Source organism: Fragaria vesca, linkage group LG2 (genome assembly GCF_000184155.1).
Source record: "Fragaria vesca subsp. vesca linkage group LG2, FraVesHawaii_1.0, whole genome shotgun sequence".
Taxonomy (NCBI): Eukaryota; Viridiplantae; Streptophyta; class Magnoliopsida; order Rosales; family Rosaceae; genus Fragaria; species Fragaria vesca.
In genome coordinates, this window is record NC_020492.1 from 14452155 (window position 1) to 14471513 (window position 19359).

General features: G+C 37.0%; 4 protein-coding genes across 4 annotated transcripts in view; 3 read left to right on the forward strand and 1 right to left on the reverse strand.

Annotated features, from left to right (window-relative positions):
• The first annotated feature begins 1454 nt into the window (after positions 1–1454).
• On the forward strand, positions 1455–10137 carry LOC101297975 (protein FAM188A-like). The gene is made up of 7 exons (XM_004290478.1): positions 1455–1849; positions 3169–3247; positions 6683–6834; positions 7397–7517; positions 7705–7890; positions 8804–8875; positions 8992–10137. Exons 1-7 carry the CDS (start codon positions 1455–1457, stop codon positions 9796–9798), a joined length of 1812 nt encoding a protein of 603 aa, XP_004290526.1. The 3' UTR covers positions 9799–10137.
• Positions 10138–10572: 435 nt separating this feature from the next.
• Positions 10573–12172, forward strand: LOC101298272. Its single transcript, XM_004290479.1, has one exon. It carries the CDS (start codon positions 10872–10874, stop codon positions 12102–12104), a length of 1233 nt encoding a protein of 410 aa, XP_004290527.1. The 5' UTR covers positions 10573–10871; the 3' UTR covers positions 12105–12172.
• A 1326-nt stretch (positions 12173–13498) lies between these two features.
• Positions 13499–16107, forward strand: LOC101298560. Its single transcript, XM_004290480.1, has 3 exons — positions 13499–13811; positions 13895–14125; positions 15154–16107. The coding sequence occupies exons 2-3, from the start codon at positions 13947–13949 to the stop codon at positions 15308–15310; spliced, it is 336 nt and encodes a 111-aa protein (XP_004290528.1). The 5' UTR covers positions 13499–13811; positions 13895–13946; the 3' UTR covers positions 15311–16107.
• Positions 16108–16485: 378 nt separating this feature from the next.
• Positions 16486–19359, reverse strand: part of LOC101314436 (ATP-dependent Clp protease proteolytic subunit 6, chloroplastic-like) — a 4437-nt gene continuing 1563 nt past the window's right edge. Inside the window, exons 7-9 of the mRNA XM_004292479.1 lie at positions 18024–18077; positions 16807–16899; positions 16486–16533 (exon numbers count right to left, since the gene is read on the reverse strand). Of these exons, the coding sequence (XP_004292527.1) occupies positions 16486–16533; positions 16807–16899; positions 18024–18077 (195 nt within the window). The remainder of the gene's footprint in view (positions 16534–16806; positions 16900–18023; positions 18078–19359) is intronic.

Below are 19359 nucleotides of genomic sequence, written 5' to 3' on the forward strand. Positions count from 1 at the left end.
TCTTGTTTTTCTATCTGCCATCTCTTATTACTCATGCTCCGTCGAATTGGGACATTGAAATTTGATGACGTGTGATTACGTTTGGGGGTTGAGAAGCTAAATTACCAGAAAAACAAGAGCGTCGGGGGGGGGGGGGGGTAATATGATGAAATTGAAAGTTTATGGACTAACATGAATTCACCTTTAAACCACAATGGGGTAAACTAAATTTAATTCAAAAAGAAAATTGCGTAAGTGTGACCCTTGAACTAGCACATTATATCAAATTGTGAATATATGGTCTTTGAGTCTTGAACCGCCTTGGTGACGACTACCGCCAAAATATGAAATTAGCATATACATTAGATAGCTTCCGGCACATAAGATTTGGGTGAAGGAGCCTCTTTAGCACTCGACATTCCCATTTTCATATTTTTATTTTCTTTATTTTATTTGTAATTATAGTTTTCACATTTTATTTCGGTTAATTATGTATCAAATTACAATTATCAGTGACAATTTATACTCACTGTAAATAGTCATCATTAGACTTTTAGTATTCATTAGGCTTTGGATTGGAAAAAGGTTTGGTACACCATCTTATTTTTATTTTATTTTTTTCTTTTTTTTTGTGTTCAGTGATTCCAGTTCCGACTACCCGAAGATTATTTTAACCACTTATCTTCGTGATACGATAAATTTTACTTCCCACTTCTTTGATGACCGTGTCATTATTGCGGGAAAGTTGCAATAAAGCCTCAAATCAATCGACGATATTAATCATTTTCACTGCTTCTTAAAACATACTCCTTGTAAAGAAAATTAAATAACCATCTAATAAAACAATCCAATTTGAATTTAAACTTAAACAAAGTCCGAAACAAAACACTTTAGCCTCTTAGGTCAACGTACGAAGTGAGATAAGGCGGGAAATTAAGTTATGATGATGGGTCAGAGATTCGATCGTTTTTTAATAAAAAATGAAAAGGAAAACATCTCTCCCCATAAAATTCTCGAAACTGCTACGATATCAAAAAATGGAAGAATGTAGCAAATGAGTATATGAGCATAACACTTTCGCCCTGGTCTGACCGTAACAAAGCATTGCTCCCATGAAAGGAAGGTATCAATATCATCATCAACAATGAAGGATTTCCCACACTACCCTCGTCATTTCTCCAAATTTACGCCATATTCTCAAAGGTAAAAGCAAAGCCGCAAGAGCATAAGGGTCATTTCATGCTGGGAATAATAATCCGTAAAGGGCAAGGCAGGCTGGGGAATTTATGATATCGGATTTCCGTTACTAATTCCTCCAATGAGTCTTAACTTTTTAACCATAAAATTCCACCTCTCAGGGTTTTAAAAATCCAAATCCCCCAATTCTTCATTTCAACAATCTCAATTTTCCTCCTACGGATTCGAGCCCTGATTCCGGTAAAACCAGAACCGGAGCTTCTTTTCACGATCTGAGAATGGCGGATCAGGAGGATGACTTCCAAATGGCGCTGCGGATGAGTATGCAGAACTCGCCGCCGGAGCCCAAGCGCAGCAAGCCCAGGGACGCCGATTCTCCGGCCGAGGAGTCGTCGGAGGTCAAGACTCGCCGGCTTCAGCGAGAGCTCATGGCCAGTGCTGCCGAGAAGAGAATGCTCTACGCCAGGGCCAGCTCTCCCTCTCCACCGTCTCCGGCTCCGGCTGCTTCGCCTGTTTCTGTTTCGAGGTTGGATTTGGAGGCCAATGTGGTGATGAAAGATAGGGAATTGGGCGCGGAGTTGAGCGTGGAGGAGGCCAAGCAGTTGTTTTCGATGGTGTATGGGGCTGAGGTGACTAAAGGCATTCTTGCGCAGTGGAGTAATCAGGGTATAAGGTGAGTGTGTCATCACTCAATTCAATTCTGTAAATTTTTTCGGGGCTCAATTCCAAAAAACAAGTGTGTTCTTTGGTAGTGAATTCAGTGTTCATATGCTACTGCTAGTTAAATTTTTCTTAATGACCAATATTTCAGTTGGCCAGTGTTTGAAAGATTAATGCCACTGCGGTTTATTCATAGCTTGATAAATTCGAGGCTCGATTTAGGTCCTTTACTACTGCTATATTCGTTGTTATTGAATTCAGTACTTAGCTTTTATTTTTATTTTTTCTAATTGAATCGTCTTAAATGTGGAAACATACCAAGAATCTCCCAATTCAAGTTAGCTTCTCTATTTGGTGAATCAGCCTGCTAAATCATAGAAGAGGATTTAAATGCAGACTGAAATGATTGTCATATAACTCTGTAAAATAAGTTTTACACAAGAATCCCCGTAGATTGTACTGTACAGCTCCTGTTTTTTTATCTAGAAGAGAACTATGATATATTCTCCAAAGAGAGCAAAACAGTTAGCTTCCTAGTTTTAGATTCATTTCAGTTGTATCTTGATTGCTTTTGTTCAAACATTTTATTGAGGTTAGTTGTTACTTTCGTTACTTGTTCTCGTTCATTTATTTGTTCTGTTGGAGTCCATTGGATATAAAACACACAGAATTGGAAATATACTATTAGTAAGAAGAAAGCTAGGCACTTCCTTCAGGGTGACTTAATGACTGCCACCAAGGGCTTCCTATGTTCCGCCATTGCATTCGTAGCGCAATGCATTATTGGACTGTACCAAAATATGTACAATTGGACTTCATAACTATTCTATTCTTGACCTAGAAAAGCCAATCAATTGTTGTAATCACCTACTAGTTCTCCTTTTCTTATTTTGTTGAAATTTCCAAATGAGGAAACTAAACATAATGAAAAACCACATGAGATTAGGTTTACCTTTTCTGCTTTCATATCTGCTGCTACTTTGTAACATATGGTCTTCTATTGGCTTATGATATGGATTTATTGTTCTGAAAAGGATTTAATTTAAACTTATATTTAAAAAACAGGTTCTGTAGCTTACTAGTAGATTTGTGTTCAGACTCAAGTATTTCTGTTTCTCAGTTTTTCATAGAAGCAGATTCCATAGAGCAATTTAAAAAGTATTTCAATATTTGCATAACTAGTAATTTACAGCAGATTCCATAAACCAATTCCATCACAGCCTTCAGATCTTTTATTTTTCACTGCTCTTTTAATATTTAAAAGGAATGTTATGATTGTTTCATATAGTTCCCCTTTTGTGGCATATATAATGAATACAACTTTTCTTATAGGTTTAGTCCTGATCCAGAAACTTCGATGGGTCTAGTGCAGCATGAAGGGGGGCCCTGTGGCGTTTTAGCAGCCATTCAAGTAATTTTTTATTCCTCAACATGATTTGTTCTGAGTTTCTGTAACTTGGTGTTTCACCCTAAAGTTTTTTTTAGAATTCTATATTTGGAGTGCTAATGCTGTCAATGTATGTCTTGCGTTACATGTAGCAATATCGAGCTAAAATTTAATAGGCTAATTTTCTATTAGAATTCTTATTAGGCTTTATTAATTAAGTGACATTATTAAACACAATTTGATTGGATTCGGATCCTCTACACTTCCTTGGCTTCCTTGGTTTTTAATCTCAGACGTCCATTATAGATTTTAAGGCCAGCATCAATCCACCTCAGCACATGCTCTTAATACCAACAAACATCATCCCTCTAGTCCAGACTCAAATGTTTCATTTATATTTTTATACTTCTCTTTTCTTTATCCACATTTACGTTCACAACTCTCTTTCAGTTCATTCAGTTCAATCTGGGTGCTTCTTCTTTAGCAATTTTTATGTAAATTTTTAACTGGGTCTTCCTTCCTCTGCTTCATTTATCATTTAATTTTATTTTGTTCCATCATGGGTTACCCAGAATTTCTGCCATTTCTCCTTATTTTCTTTGGGGGTTTTCTTTAGTTTAGCTTCAGCTCTTTCCTTCTCACAGCTGCTATTTGTATTATGATATTAAACACAAAATGGAGTGCAGAAAAATTATACCTACAATTATGACATCTGTATAAGCCATGGATGCTAGGGTTGTTACTTTGACTAGTGAGATTAAAATGTCGAAACAACACAAAGTAGAATGAAATGGTTGGAAGAGATAACAATCATTTTGGAAGAAAAAAAAAAGCTTCTAAATGGTCTTTTAACAGAAAAGTGAGAGAATGAAATGGCATGACTATTTAAAATTGATTTTTTTGATTATTAATATCCACTTGCTGTGGTGGATTGATGTTCGCCTTAAGATTTTATATGCAACGCTGAGACTAAAAGCCAAGGGCAGGATCCAGATCCAATTTAATAATGAGGTTTGAATGATAGTAATTTGAGAATTAAATTCTTGTCACACAAATTATAGTTTGTTGATTTATAATCATCCTATGATTATTACTAGTGCATTCTTTGGCAACAATGTAGATAATGTTCTTTATTTCTTTTATATTGTTTCTTTTTATATTCCAAGGACATTTGGATGTATATTGGTTTATTGACTCTGTTCACACATATTAGTGTCAGTGTAACAAAAAATCATTTTAAATAGTTGGTAAATAAAAAGAGAGAGCTTTTATTTTCTTTGACTTGTAGGGTTTTTTTTTTTTTTTTTTTCTTGTGTGATAAGAGCCTGGTAGGTACTTTCATAAGGGAAAGATAACAGAAGCATGCAATAAAGTGAGTCTGATGCAGCCCAGTGAATCTGGGTGTAGCATTAGATAAGAGAACTTATCTGTTAACAAATAGTTATATCTTAGTTCACCTCCTAGAGAGAGATGCAAGTGGCGCATTAGCATTTTTCTATTGATAGACTTCATAGCTTATATCATATTGGAAACTTTTGGATGATTATTGATAGACTTCATAGCTTATATCATATTGGAAACTTTTGGATGATTAGAATGTTTGTAAGGTCAAATGGCATGATGATGCATATAGAAGAATACTCCTTTAGGGTGCTTAATGTGTCTCTCAACCCTGACCCCAATAAGTGTCTTTGGCATGTCAATGACCTTGAACTATAAAAGTTAATTTAATTCCTTTTGGAAAAAGATTTAGCATTGCGGGTATCCTTAGTTTTCAATAGGATGCTTTTCCTTTTTAGTTGTCTTTACATATCTTTTTTCTTAATATTGAAATCCGATTATTATCAAATTATATTTTAAGCGTGACCAAAAGAATTTCAATTAAAGTGGGTTGCTGTTTTGAATATCTTTCAATGTGACCACAAGAATGGGGAGATTTATGGGAGACTTCATAGGAAGGGGTCGCCTGTTCTGAGAAAAGAATTTTTATTTAGAGTAGTCTCTTGCAATGTGAGTACGAGGGTAGAGAGATTGATGGGAGACTTCATGGAAAGGGATGAAGAAGGAAAGAAGGATATTAAACAAATGTAAGTTGTGTTACTTGTGTCTTGAGAGATAGCGATTGGATTGACCAATTTGGTGAAAGAAATGAGTCAGGATGAAAGAGATCCTTTATGGTTTGCTGGCATTTGAAGTATATACAGGCTGCAAGTGAATGGCTGGGATTCTGATATCGTGATTTGGGGAAAGACATAGAAACTAGAAAGACATGGAAAGACATAGCTGATTTTCAGAAAGTGGATATTGGAGTCATCAGGTGAGGCCTTTTGTAAATCATTCTCAAGGATTTGATGGGCAACCCTTTTCCTCCCTAAGCCAATCCCTCAAAGATATGCAAAGCTAAAGTTCCTATAAGGCAAGGTGCTAGTTGGATTATTGCTTATGGAGACAAGGTTCGACTAAAAACAAAAAGGCTTGTTTTTTGAAATGGATCTATGTGTATGAACCATTTGTCTTTACGATGTCTGGATGCATCAGATTTGTTGAAAAGGGGTTTCCTTGAATCTGATATGGGTTGGGACAATCTAGTGCTTGTGTGTAATAGGTACATTATTTTGGAGAAAATAAAAAAGTGACTTCTGCTCAGAACATGCAATATGATGGGTCTATAGTGGGTTATTTTGATGGAGAGAACTAAAAGAAGTTGTGAGAGTATGAAGGAGGGGAGCTAGTCTGTTTTCAAGTTAAGGGTTTGATTTAGGGCATATGGGCATTGGTTGCGTCAAAATCCAGAAACATATTGTTTCTTAATAATGAAATGCTGCTTTAATATGGTGCCGTAGTCCTTCTCTCTGAACGCTAGCATATAGCTCCCATATTCCTTGGGCACTTGTTATGTTTAATAAGTATATATTCCTTAACAATATAAATAGTTCAAGTGTATCATTAAATCCTGCAAAAGATATGTACTGAATGCTCTATCACTTTGTGTTGGTTGGTGCAGTAGTAGTCCAAACTCAATGGACTGCTTCAGCAAAATGGGCCAATGATGGTCATTAATATTTTTCCAATATCCAAAGACAGCAACTTAGCAATAATAGACAATAATGATCTTTTATGTCTTATCACAAAGTTGGCAGGATCCATTGGCTTTTCAGTGTTTTAATTCTATAAGGTTTCATTCCTATTTTAGGTGTTTTTAAATTTCTCAATAAATATTTACATGATTGAAATTACAATAAACAAAAAAAAATATTCTCCTTTCTTTCTAATATATATGTGGGCATGTGGCATGAGTGCTGAGGTTTATTTTCATCTGTAATGCATTTCATGTATTAATAGGTTCCCTTTTCATTTTATTTATTTATTGGTGCTAATATAGAGCATGATATTGACATGTTCAAGCATATCATAATTGTACCTTTTTCATTGATCACAGTTGGTTGTGTGGTTGCGCAGGCACTTGTCCTCAAATACCTCCTTTTCTACCCAGACGGACTAGGTAAAGGTGCACCAAACATGCATCACAATTTGGGTTCAAGGACACTTTCTAGTAGTCATTGTGTTGCATCGACTAACTTTTCCTCACTTTCTGAAGATGCTAAAGCAAGGTGATTAATCTTTGCAAAATGAAACTTTATGCTCCTGTACATCAATTTGGATTTTACTAATTTTTGAAGGAGATCATTTAGTTTTTCAAACCCTGTTTTGCATAAGGTAGGGAGGGACTTTCTGTTCCAATCAATTTTAACTATTGCATCGTTCATCATCCAATTGATAAAAGCTGGTTGCCCATGAACCTGACCTTTCCATTGTTAATGATACTTTAGTCCTTGCATGTGGTTTCCAACAATCAGATTGAATGTTGATTGCCACACAGTTACTGATCTTTTGCAAAACGTCGTTTGACAGTGACGAAAGGGTGTCTTGGAGTAGTTATAGAACTTAGCATGATATATATTAAACTCTTTTTGTCCTAAACCAGAGTAGCATGATAATGAAATCTGCTAGGGATTTGTAAGAAGAAAGAATTCAGCTATGTCATTTTTAAATATCCGATGATACTCTGGTAACATGGTAGTGTGTAACCAATATTGATTCATGTTGGTAATTTGATAATTGTTTTTCAAGATTGATGAAGGCCTTCTAACTCAATACCAAACTTTCTGACAGAGCTTTGCTTAGAAGTATGGGTGAGATATTGTTCTCATGTGGAAGTAATAAAAGGGCTGTGGTTGCAACTTTGAGTGTTATTGGAGATGACGTTACGAGGTTTGGAGGCAGCAAGGATGAAGTAAGTGGCTGGTCAATGACAAGACATGTCTCTATATTTAGCTTTTTTAAAGGATGTGTTTATATATAATGTACTTGTAAAGCTTCCATTTGAATATCTGTTATATATATAATATTAAATTGTAAAGTATATGTTTCTGAATAGTTGTTTGTGAATATTACCGACGAATATAAATTTCATTCCGCAGGTGATAGCAAAATCACTTGAGGGCCTTTCTATTGAATCAGCTGCTGACTTGCATAAAGTGCTAAGAGTTAAGACATACACGACTGAAGAAAGTGTACTTCAGGGGCTAGAATCAGTGATTCCTGTTTTCCGAAGTCGTATGGGGGCATTGCTGTTCCTTATTTCTGCTTTGCTTTCGCGTGGCCTGGTATGCATGCTAAGCTTGAAAGCTCTATTGTAGTTGTATTAGTACTGTCATGTATACCTTCTTCAGTATACCACTGTCGTGTCTTATATTTTTGATTTTAAATTTCTAGTTCACAGCTATGTAGTTTTTCTAACTTATAGATTAGTTTACTGGAATATTAGCCATAATTTTGTTTTCTCATTACCATAGCTTTGGGGTCAAACATAGCCTTTTTAAAGGAAAGATGAGAGTAGACTGCAAAATTTACAGTGCAGTCAAACTACTACCTGGACCATTAGGTTCCATATTTCTATATTTGAGTAAATAGTTGGTGCATATCTTAGAGAAAAATCAGTCTCAGAATATACGACTGCTGCTCGGTGATAGAAGTCATAGAATCATATTGACATGTCTTTGGGCCTAGGTTACTTGTATCTTTGAAGGTTGAATTTTTCCTAAAGATTATCACACAGATGGATGTTTCATATGCAGCGGCTCTCAGGACATAGTTTTCAATCTCTAATTAGTTTATCTTATACATAAAAAGTTCTATAGGGCAAGTAGTATACTGCGATCGATCCCTCTGAGGTCCATTAGTGTCCTGAATGTTTTGAATGAAGATTTTCTATTTCATGCAATAGTAAGGTTTGAAGCAGGTGAGATTATATTGACATGCTTCTGAAAGCCTTCTTAATTTTTTCCAATTTTTTCCTTTCAAGCACATCTTTCTGAAAGTTTCAGTAGTTGTTACATGAGAATGATAGGCTGTTTTGCTTAATTTGTACATCCGGGTTCGATTGTTTGTGTTTTTCCAACTTGTATAAGTCCATAAATCTATTGACATCAGGTTGCTTCATTCTCCCTGCTCCAAATGCATTTTTCCTTTCTTAAATTTCTCCTCCTATTATTAAAATGTTTAAGTTTTTCTTTATAGGACTTAATCCAGGCTGACAGGGATGATCCTAGCCTACCTCTTGTCACTGCTCCATTTGGGCATGCGTCACAGGTATAAACTACATATGCATGAATTTCCACTTTTGACCCAGTTGTTGGATACTTGATCCATTTGTAGCTCATTCTAATGAATTTTGCAATTTGATTTATTGTGTATCTTGTATGCAGGAAATTGTCAATTTACTGCTCTCCGGGCAGGCTGTTCCAAACGTCTTTGATGGAAATATGGATCTGGGGGGTGGTATGTCCTTAAAGGGCATATCAAGAACTGTAGAAGTTGGATTCTTAACACTGTTGGAGTCCTTAAATTTCTGCAAGGTTGGCCATCATTTGAAATGCCCTAGATGGCCAATCTGGGTAGTGGGAAGTGAGTCTCATTATACAGTTCTCTTTGCTCCTGATACCAATGTCCAGGATGAGAATGAACTGGAAGGAAGGGAATCACAGATTCGGAAAGCTTTTGATGCCCAAGATCAGAGTGGGGGTGGTGGTTTCATTAGTGTTGAAGGTTTTCACCAAGTCCTGAGGGAAACTGATGTAAAAGTTCCAAGTGAGAAGGTTGATCTTCTTTGCAGCACAGGATTCATTGTATGGAGCGAGTTCTGGCAGGTTATTTTGGATCTGGACAAGACCATGGGAGGCCTCAAGGATTCAACTGGATTGATGGGTAAGAAGGTCTTTGATCTTTACCATTTTAATGGAATTGCAAAATCAGATCTGAATGGAAGCCAAGTAAACTCTGGAGGTGAGACTCCAGTGCAAAGACCTAGGCTCACAAAATTGAGAGTTTCGGTTCCTCCAAGATGGACTCCTGAAGAATATATGACAGATGTATCAGTGTCCTCTAGTGCTAATGAATCCAAAGAAATATCAAAGCCAGAGCCTCCTCAGCATGCACCTTTGGTGGACTGCATACGGACACGCTGGCCCCGTGCTGTTTGCAACTGGGTAGGGGATGCGCCTAGTATTGTCTGAATTCTTTGTTATTTACAGACCTTTTGTTGTACTTTTATTGTTGGAAGCACAGAGAGAAGCACAAACTGAAGTGCTAAAAGGATGAGTTGTTTGGGTTAAAGTGCTGCTGTTAAGCAGTAGAGAGATTCAGCTCTCAAGTACATGAACAGTGCCAAAGGTGTTTTCAACTGTGCTAGCTGCAGCTTCAACAACCAATTCGATTTTGGAGTTGTCAACATATTGAAGAGGGGAATATATTCTTGTGAAATTGTAAAATGGATTTCATCTTTGTTGTCCCAGCAGAGGGGTTTTCAGTTCTTGGGATGAATCTTGAGAAAACAAAACATCAAGCTGTCTCATGGTCGGAATGGGAATTGTTGTAATGATTTTATAGTAAAACTTTTTTAAATGAATATTGGTTTCAGACTTTTTTTGGCAAATAATATTGGTTTCAGACTTGTTATTATCTTCTTTTTTTTACTTTTTTTTTTTGTCAAGATTTTATTTTATTTTCTCGATTACTTATTATCTTATTGATAAATGATTGATTTGCTTGGGACATCAAAATTATTTGCCATGAGTAGAACTACTATTCCAAGCACGTTAATATACCAACTTCTACCATATCTATTCTCTTTTCACCCTTTCATGGCTTGCTTGTCAGCCACCAGCAACTCAGAAACAATATTCTCATCAAATATTACCACAACAACCAGACTTGAAATTGATTTATCCAAATAGGCAAATAATGAAGTGATTTTATTAAATAGAGGTTAAAACTAAGTACAAAAAGAAGAGTTTCGCCAGATGAATTGGCGAGTGGCGACATCAGAAGCTGAAACCTGCAGCAACCCAAGCCTAAAACTCAGGGTTCATCTCTCTCTTTTCTCCTTCGTCTGTTCGCTTCTTTTTGTTGCATAGATTAGTCTCCTAGTCACTGTAACTGTTTAGTTTCTGACAAGAAATGAGCAAAGGTTTAGATAGAGTTCATACTCAGTTGTAGAATGCCTCCAATTGTTTGATTGAATTGATTGCTTGTTTCCAGCGGCATATTCCAATTTCTTTGTTGTGGGTGTTTTCCGTGTTTTACATATATGCACATGAATCAACAAATGGCATTTTCATTGCATTCTAGAAACCCAAGAATTGTCCAAAGCTTTGCCCGGAACTTTTCACTGTGGTCAATGAAGAAGGACCCTTCCCTTGAATCGGCATTGTCTAGGAATCGCCGGTGGGTGGTGAACAATCAACTCAAGAACATCATCCTTAGGTGCCCTGGTCAGGTGGCAAAAGTGAGGTTCATTCAGAACAAGTTCAAGACTCTTGATCTCCAAGGGAAGGCTCTCAATTGGCTCAAGAAGTACCCCTGCTGCTTTCAAGTCTATCTGCAGGGCGACGAGTACTACTGCCACCTCACGAAACGGATGATGGCTTTGGTGGAAGCGGAGGAGTCTGTCAAAGATATGCAGGAGCCTGTGTTTGTGGAGAGATTAGCAAAGTTACTGATGATGAGCCGCAATCAGAGACTAAATGTTGTCAAGCTTAATGAACTGAAGCGGAATTTTGGTTTTCCGGATGACTATTTGCTTAGACTTGTGCCAAAGTATCCTGACATGTTTCGGGTTGTTAATTATAGCGGCCGAAGGAGTTCCATGGAGATTGAGCTGGTGGATTGGAATCCGGATTTAGTGGTTTCTGCCATTGAAGCTTCAGCTCAGAAGCAGGGAAGTGAGCCATGCTTCACTTGCTCATTGCCTTCAACTTGGGCCAAGTCATGGGAAAGATTTCATGAGTTTAATGCAACTCCTTATATTTCTCCGTACTTGGACACCAAAGGTTTAGTGGATGGATCAAAGGAGATGGAGAAGAGGACTGTCGGCTTGGTGCATGAGTTGTTGTCATTGACTCTATGGAAGAAAGCATCAATTATAAAGCTTGGACATTTTCAGAGGGAGTTTGTTTTGCCAGAGAGATTGAATGCTTTGCTGCTGAAGCACCCTGGCATATTTTATGTATCAAATAAGTATCAGATATATACTGTCCTTCTTAGAGAAGGCTATAATGGGCAAGAACTGGTTCATAAGGATCCGCTTGTTGTCATAAAAGAGAAGTTTGGGGAACTTATGCAAGATGGGCTTCATGAATATAACCGCAGGCGCCATTTAGTAAATCTAGAAAAGAAGAGAAACAAAGGAATGGTTTTGGGTAGATCAGATAAAGGCAAGGATTTGCCTGACCTTGATGAGCAGGGAGACAGAGGAAGTTTGTTTGATCCAGAAGAAAGAAAAAGGTTTTATAAAGTTCTGTTTGACGATGGTGCCCCATGAGATTTGATATTGATTTTCTCCAAGGTTTGTTCTCTCAGTTTTCACGGTTTCCAAGTTCAATGTTTTTGCATGATATGCTGAAGTGATTGTTGAGGATGATTTTATAAAATTGGCACCATTTATCTTGCCTGAAATTGATTGTTTTCATTCAGGCTGTGCAAGTCTGTGCCTTTAAGAATCATAAACACTTCCTTAGTATTTGATTCATTGTTCTCCATGATATATATGTATAAGATTTCAATTTTTCTTTTCAATGTTAAAGTAGTGTATTTGTCCTAATGAGTTACAATCTAGTCTAACTTTATCAACTAGCTCGTGTCCTCGTGGGGCTACTATTTTGGTTTGTAATAGCTCCTGATCTTGTTTCCCTCATTTCCCTTGATCAAGAAAAAAAGAAGTTATAAGAATAAATCTGTGTCAATATCTCATATGTGGAGAATCTTTTTTGTAAACTATAAAATGGAGGAACCAACAAATACTTGAATTTAAAAACTAGAAATTAGAAGTTTTATTTTTATCTCCCAGTTGTATGATGTTGGTTCATAAAAGGAAACGATCTACTAACCACATTGCTTTCTAGCCTAAGAATAGAGGGGAATTAAAAGCCTACTTTACAATGCCTATCTAATCTCTCCTATCTTTCAGATATAAAAAGAATGGGTTGGTCCTTGGAAGATGTGCTATAGTGTATTGGGTTCTGGATGGAGAGAAACAGAAGAGATTATGAAAATGTGAACCTGGATGAGTCGTACAGCTTTGGGATGTAGTCCGCTTGGCATCTTTATGGACTTCTATGTTAAAAAGTGATCCTATTTCTATTCAGTCAAAGAGTAATTCTGCAGTTCCGTAGTTTTGTAGTTATTGTGCTTGGGAGTGCTTGGTAAATCTTTCTTCTCTGTTTGGTGTTTTGGTGATGTTTTAGGAGTTGGCGTTGATGTCTTGTCCAGTTGTCCACTTCATTGTAGGTTTTCTGTTTAATAGATTAAATTCCATTTCTGTTAAATAAACTAACATCAGATCACTATGCAGAATTTTCCTACGTAACTCAAACATGGCAAGGCCAGTGACTATTGTCAGATCTCAGACCAGGTTGCTGGATGAGAAGTGGGAGTGCAAGACCCAGAACTTCAGTTAGACCTCATGGCTACTGAAGAAAATTCTAGAACCCACAAAGTGAATTCACCTGACTCGGTCTTGGGGGAGCAGCACCATGTTCAAGTTTAACACCAAAGAAAGATAAGGAATTGAGCACAGATGAAGTGAAGTTGAGTTGTATGGCATGGTTCAGTGTTCATTACTTAAAGGGTAGAATTTACTCTATGCTAAAACGCGTACAGTGTCGATCACTGTTCATACGTACCCCTATGAACTTACATGTACGTCCCGCTTTCCCGTCTATTTGCAGTTTTGCCATTACCCCTACGAACTTACATGTTTGTCCTGCTTTCCCGTTTATTCGCAGTTTTGCCATTACTTCTTATATATTTATTAACTGCTGGACTGGATCGATGCCTACCTCTTCTTTCTTCCTCTCTCTTGCCTCTCTGCATACTGCGAGTTACGTCCTCGCTCTTCGCCGCTTCTTACTTTCTCGAGCGATTGATTTGGGGTTCGTCACCTGGTTTTGGGTTTCTGTGTTTGTGTTTTGGTTTTCTTGATTCATTCTCTTCTAATTAAAGCGATTGATTTGGGGTTCGTCAAAGGCAGGTGATTTTGGGTTTCTGGTTTTGTGTTTTGGTTTTCTTGATTCATTCTCTTCTAATTTAATTGTATTTGTGTTTTGATATTAGCAATATAATCAGTTGGAGTTCCAAAGGCAAAAGTTGAATCAAATTTCTGCTCATGCGTTACAAGCAGCAATCGGACATTGACAAAAGATGTGAGTACCGTCTTTATAACGGTTGGGGCAGACCGGCAGAGAACGCAACTTGTATCACCTTAAAACCCTTTGGTAAGCAGCTTCGCTTTAGTTGGCTGGAGGTTGTTGGAAGCTCTCCAGAGGCAAATTTGCAATTTGCCAGGTACATTTACTTCCCACAAATTCTTCCACAACATTTTGTATGAATTACCATTAGACGTAGATCCTAAAGCATTATCTTCCTAGATCCGCCACTGCTAGCACCCCTTCTCTAGCAATTCAATATGCCAATTTCATAGAATAGAAGCCTCTTTTCTCTAAGCTCCAGAAGAGCGTGTCCTCCATCTGTCTCCTGCTAAGAGGATTGCATAGAATTTTATTTGCTCATGCGGTGTAAAGATATTGCGAATCATAGCTTCTTTCCAACTTCTGCTACTTTCATCAATAAGTTCAACAAATTCTAACGCACAGTTTGGAAGCTTTTGCTCCAAGTATTGCTGACATTCTAGAATCCAGTTATCTCAGTCAAATATTTACTTGTTGTCCATTACCAACACGCCATTTCACCCCAGCTCTAACAGTTGGTCTGCCTTGGAGTATACTTCTCCATGAGAAAGATGGCGAGTCTCCAAGCTCTGCTTCCCAGAAGGAGCAATGGGGTGATACCGAGTTTTATAGATTTGAGCAATTAGGGAGTTGGGTTTCTTGTTTAGCAAAGCATTTCTAAATTGAAGGCATAGATTTTCTTGAAACCCATACCACACCCACCCACCTACCTGGTAGCAATTCAGACTATGCCGTCGATTTTTGACAGATTTGAAGTGAATTGACTTCATATACTAGTAGTAGTAAGATTTAGGAGGTTTAGGAGGGTGTTGTGTGAAAAGTCAGAACCACTGTTAGTTGGAGGAGGGGTAATTTGCACCATGGCACCTCCCCATGCTTCAACTAATTCCCGTGATTCTGCCGTAAATTGAGAGTTTAACTAGTGGTGCTTTTCCTATGGTGGCATCACCAACCCTTTCTTTCACCAATCAACTTCATAGCAGCAGGAATTTTCAGCTTTATTTGTTTTGTTTTGGTGAAGTTGCACGCATGGTGACCGTAATGCGCTAGCAAGTTGTGCTTCCTAGGAAAGAAGATATGAATTATGATGATACTCGATCAAATTCTCTCTTTTGCTATTTGCAGCAAGTTGTTCAATGCAAAGGTTGATGACGCCAGAGATGGAACTGTTGCTATGGTTGCACAAAAGCAAATACGCCAGAGAGTATTTCTTCTAGGAGTTCAAGACTTTCTCTTCAAGATAGAGATAGCATTTCAAACCCTTTACCCTAATCTCACCTAGTTATATTTTTGAAAAGCAAGCAGCGATCTCCTCAGTCTTGCAGCATAATCTGATAGAAATATCTTATCCGTTGTTACGATCTTTGTTCTCGTCATTCAGTTTCTAATTCTAATACAATACTGATTTACATTATGTTTCGGAGTTAGTTCACCAACAGACCAGGACATAAAATTGGAAGGTCGTTCAAGCAATTATCAACCGCATGCTGCTAATTGCATATCAGTCTTCTTCTCCTAAATCCTAATAGGTTGAGTAGCAAGCCAGTCTTCTTCTCCTAAATCCTAATAGGTTGAGTAGCAAGCCGGAAAAACGTGGGACTTTCACGGTAAAATCTGCTTATCGGATTGCACAGCAACAAGTGCTTGGTCAGGTTCTTACCTCTACCTTAAATGGAGATTCCTACTTGGAACTATGGAAGCATTTGTGGAGAGCTAGAGTACCTGGCAAGGGTTCATATGTATGCCATAAAGCTAGAGGTACCTGGTAAGGTTCATATTCGTGATTCAGAGCTTGCCATAATATTCTCCCAGTTGATCACCAAGGGTTTGAAGGACCGGCTGGGTGTATGTTATGTCATGCTCTACTGGAAAACAGGGAACATGTCTTCTGTAAATGTCCTAGTGCTCATGCTATAATGACAGGGGATCATTCTTGTTAAAACAGGGTATATCTATTGCCAATTCGAGCCGAGCAATTTTGTTCTGGATATCAAGACGTTGAGTACCTGAAATTAAGCTGGTATCTGGACCCAGGGCATGCAGTGATATTGCACACAGTCCAGCAACCATTTGCTTATGAGTCTTCTTCAGATGTAATATGGGAGCCTTCCTCTCCACATTGACCTCATGAAGATTGTAATAAAACCATAAATTTAAAAATATCCTAGTACTTCCACCCTCTCAAAAACAAAAACACCTAACGACATTCAATCCAATCCTAATACAGTCTAATCTAGTTCCTTTAGCTCCCAACCAAATTACACAAATACCTAACAAGATTAAATCCACTTCTAATGCAATCTAATCCAACGTGTCATGATGTACAAAGCTCTGATACTTCACCGAATTCATTCACAATCATGTGATAATGAATTGCACTGTACTATTAATTTGAAAAATATGACAACAAGGAGCATGAATTTTTTTTTTCAGGACAATTGCTAAAAATCTTTTTATTCAGTATTCTGTTTCCAGCACACCATCAATTAGTCCAAACTCCATAGCCTGAAATAGAAAGCAGCATTGTTAGTGTAGAAAGCAGCGATGTTAGTAGTTTAAAGCGACCAGAATGCACTCAAAGTAATATGGTCAGAAGCACTTCTATGACCATTTGGATACTACAGATGCTACTTGGCTTATTCCCCTTCTGTGCTATTTTTATCTACCCACTTTTATTCCCTCCCAAATCAATGGATTTTACATTATCTCAATGTGTAATGCTGCGTATCATTACCAATCAACAAGAAAAAACTAACAAGATGAGTTCAGCATCATTACCTCGGAAACAGATAAAAAACGATCCCTCTCAGTGTATTGCTGCACAGTCTCTAGAGATTGGCCGGTAAAAGCAACGTACATTTTGTCGACTTTCTGCATAGAAAAGCAGAGAAAAGGTTGACATGGGGCAGCAAATAAGCTGCTAAACTTGAAATACATGTGGAGCGGGGAATGCATAGGAACTTGAACAGCAAGAACAATCTGATCCATGGAGCGAATAATCAGGTAAAGGACATCATAATTCAGAGTCGAGAGTTCCAAAACTTATAGAGAATAATCATCAGCTTTCAAGCCTATTCTTTGACCCAAAATTATTAAGAACACTAACTCAAAATAAGAGAATAGTCACCCATCTATGACAGGTGGACAAAAATTAATGGTTTTTTCTATGGGTGTTGTTGGGGGACCTGCGCAATAAGACTAAACTACTTTAAAATAGTGATCATGGCATCATCATGTACCACTCAAATCTGACACAAACAGAGATGCCCAGGCCCCTGGATAACATATATCGGTCCAACATTTTTTTTATATAACATAATTTCAATAAAAGAAAAACATGGAGACTAATCGAGACAAAACCTAGTTATGTATGTCGCCAAATAAGCCATACCCCACAGCACAAGAGAGAATTTTCCCAACACCCAGACGCAGAAAAACTTGAAGCTAAATTTCAGTTTTCGGGATAGGTACAGGATAATCCATCATATGCAAAACTTATAAAACATTTCACTTTCTACTCAATAAACATAAGTATAGATAGAATTGATTTATCCTGCTTCAATTTAATTCAATTCAATTAGTGATGCAGAACAGCCGGAACAATGTGTATATTTAGGCTGCAATGTGTAAAAGTAATTCTGAAATTGCATTAGACAACCAGAACAGCGCTAAGAAAGCATGACTGGATGACCCAATGAGAGTTATCATTAACATACCCACATGTCAAGCTAAAATCCTGTAATTGTCTTTATTATCATGAATTGTTCTAACATTCTTTTTTTTTTTTTCTTTTTTCTTTTTTTAAGAATACATTGAATTGATGATATTATGGAGACCAACTGTGGGGGACAATTCAAAGTTGGAGCGCTAATAACAACAACCAAAATAAATTATATATAAATATTTACAAAGTAGTTATGTATGTATGTATTGTATGCGTTGTATCTATGTGGCATGTACAAAAGTTGTCTTATAAGTATGGAGAAGAGACTAACATGGCGAGTTTGAACTGCTTCATTAACTTGGCGCCTCACATCTTCTACGTGACCCTACATTCAGACAATGCAAAAATCAGATATTATGCGAAAAGATTATAACTATGTTGGCAGGTATTATAAAATTTACAGCAACTAATGCACAAAAAATCTATCAATTTTAAGAGAAGACTTTATATCTATGAATTGTAGCAAGAAAATAGATATGGAACTAAACACATAGGAAATGAATTTTAAGATTGTATAAGCCAACACTTTCAATATCTTGTACTAGACATGCCAATGTGAAGTCCAAAGATTCAAAATTAATAATATACTACAAGTTACAGGAGAAAGAAGCGTGCCGCGGAGCAACAGGGGACAAAATACTAAAAAAAATTAAAAAATGATCGAAAAGGCACTTCTTCAAGGAAGCACATCCCAGTTTAATCAGAAACCACCAAAAGGTGCTTCTATAATTTGGAAAGCACTTTTAACTCTTTTTATCAAATATGCTGCTAAAAGCACTTTGATAATCTGAAAGAGCTTTTGCCAATTCTAGAAGAAATCTCAAATGAGTCCGTTGTTGACTAATGAATAATCAGTAAGTTGGTTTAACTTCAGAAGAATGCAGATAAGCAAGACATTGTGCAGTAACAGGTTAGCGTTTATAAAATAAATTTTAAAAAGAACAGCCCGATGTTGACTAATGAATAATCAGTCGGTTTGACTTCGGAAGAATGCAGATAAGCAAGACATTGTGCCGTAATAGGTTAACATTTAAGAAATACATTTAAAAGAAAGGAAAAGAAAAAGAACATCGGAAGAATGCAGATAAGCAAGAGCAAGTGCAGTAACAGGATAAAATATAAAAATATAAGATAAAACAGCTCTTGCTCTTGTTAACAAGCATGTTTTCATTGCTGCATGTATCTCATGTATGAGAATGAATAGCTGTTTAATGTTTGTATAACTTTTGCTACAGCAAAACAATGGAAAAAAATATTGGTTTAAACACAAATTGCCAAAAAAATAAAAAATAAAAAATAAAACAAAAACAAAGATACAAAAAATGAAAAGGCTCTGGGACAATGCCCACCAGAACATTGTAGCAAGAAAATAGACATGGAACTAAATAGTCCAAATTTTTGGGTTATAACATCATCAATATGCCTACTTACACTACCATACTGCAAACACCCATAAGCTGGCGGGAAAAGAAATATCCTCCTTGGAAGCCAAAGACTAAGCCCATCCCTTTTTGGTCAAAGGAAAGTCTGCTTGGTAGTTTAAGGGTCTTGTCAGGTTTATTCAGTTATGAAGAATAATTATGAGTCTAGTGTTTTTTTTTAAGGGT

Coding starts and splice junctions, on each gene's coding strand:
- LOC101298560 (XM_004290480.1), top strand. CDS start 13,947: ATGCGTTACAAGCAGCAATCGGACATTGACAAAAGATGTGAGTACCGT. Junction 14,126..15,153: donor GCAAATTTGCAATTTGCCAG/GTACATTTACTT, acceptor TGCTATTTGCAG/CAAGTTGTTCAATGCAAAGG.
- LOC101297975 (XM_004290478.1), top strand. CDS start 1,455: ATGGCGGATCAGGAGGATGACTTCCAAATGGCGCTGCGGATGAGTATG. Junction 6,835..7,396: donor TCTGAAGATGCTAAAGCAAG/GTGATTAATCTT, acceptor ACTTTCTGACAG/AGCTTTGCTTAGAAGTATGG. Junction 7,891..8,803: donor CTTTGCTTTCGCGTGGCCTG/GTATGCATGCTA, acceptor TTTTCTTTATAG/GACTTAATCCAGGCTGACAG.
- LOC101298272 (XM_004290479.1), top strand. CDS start 10,872: ATGCACATGAATCAACAAATGGCATTTTCATTGCATTCTAGAAACCCA.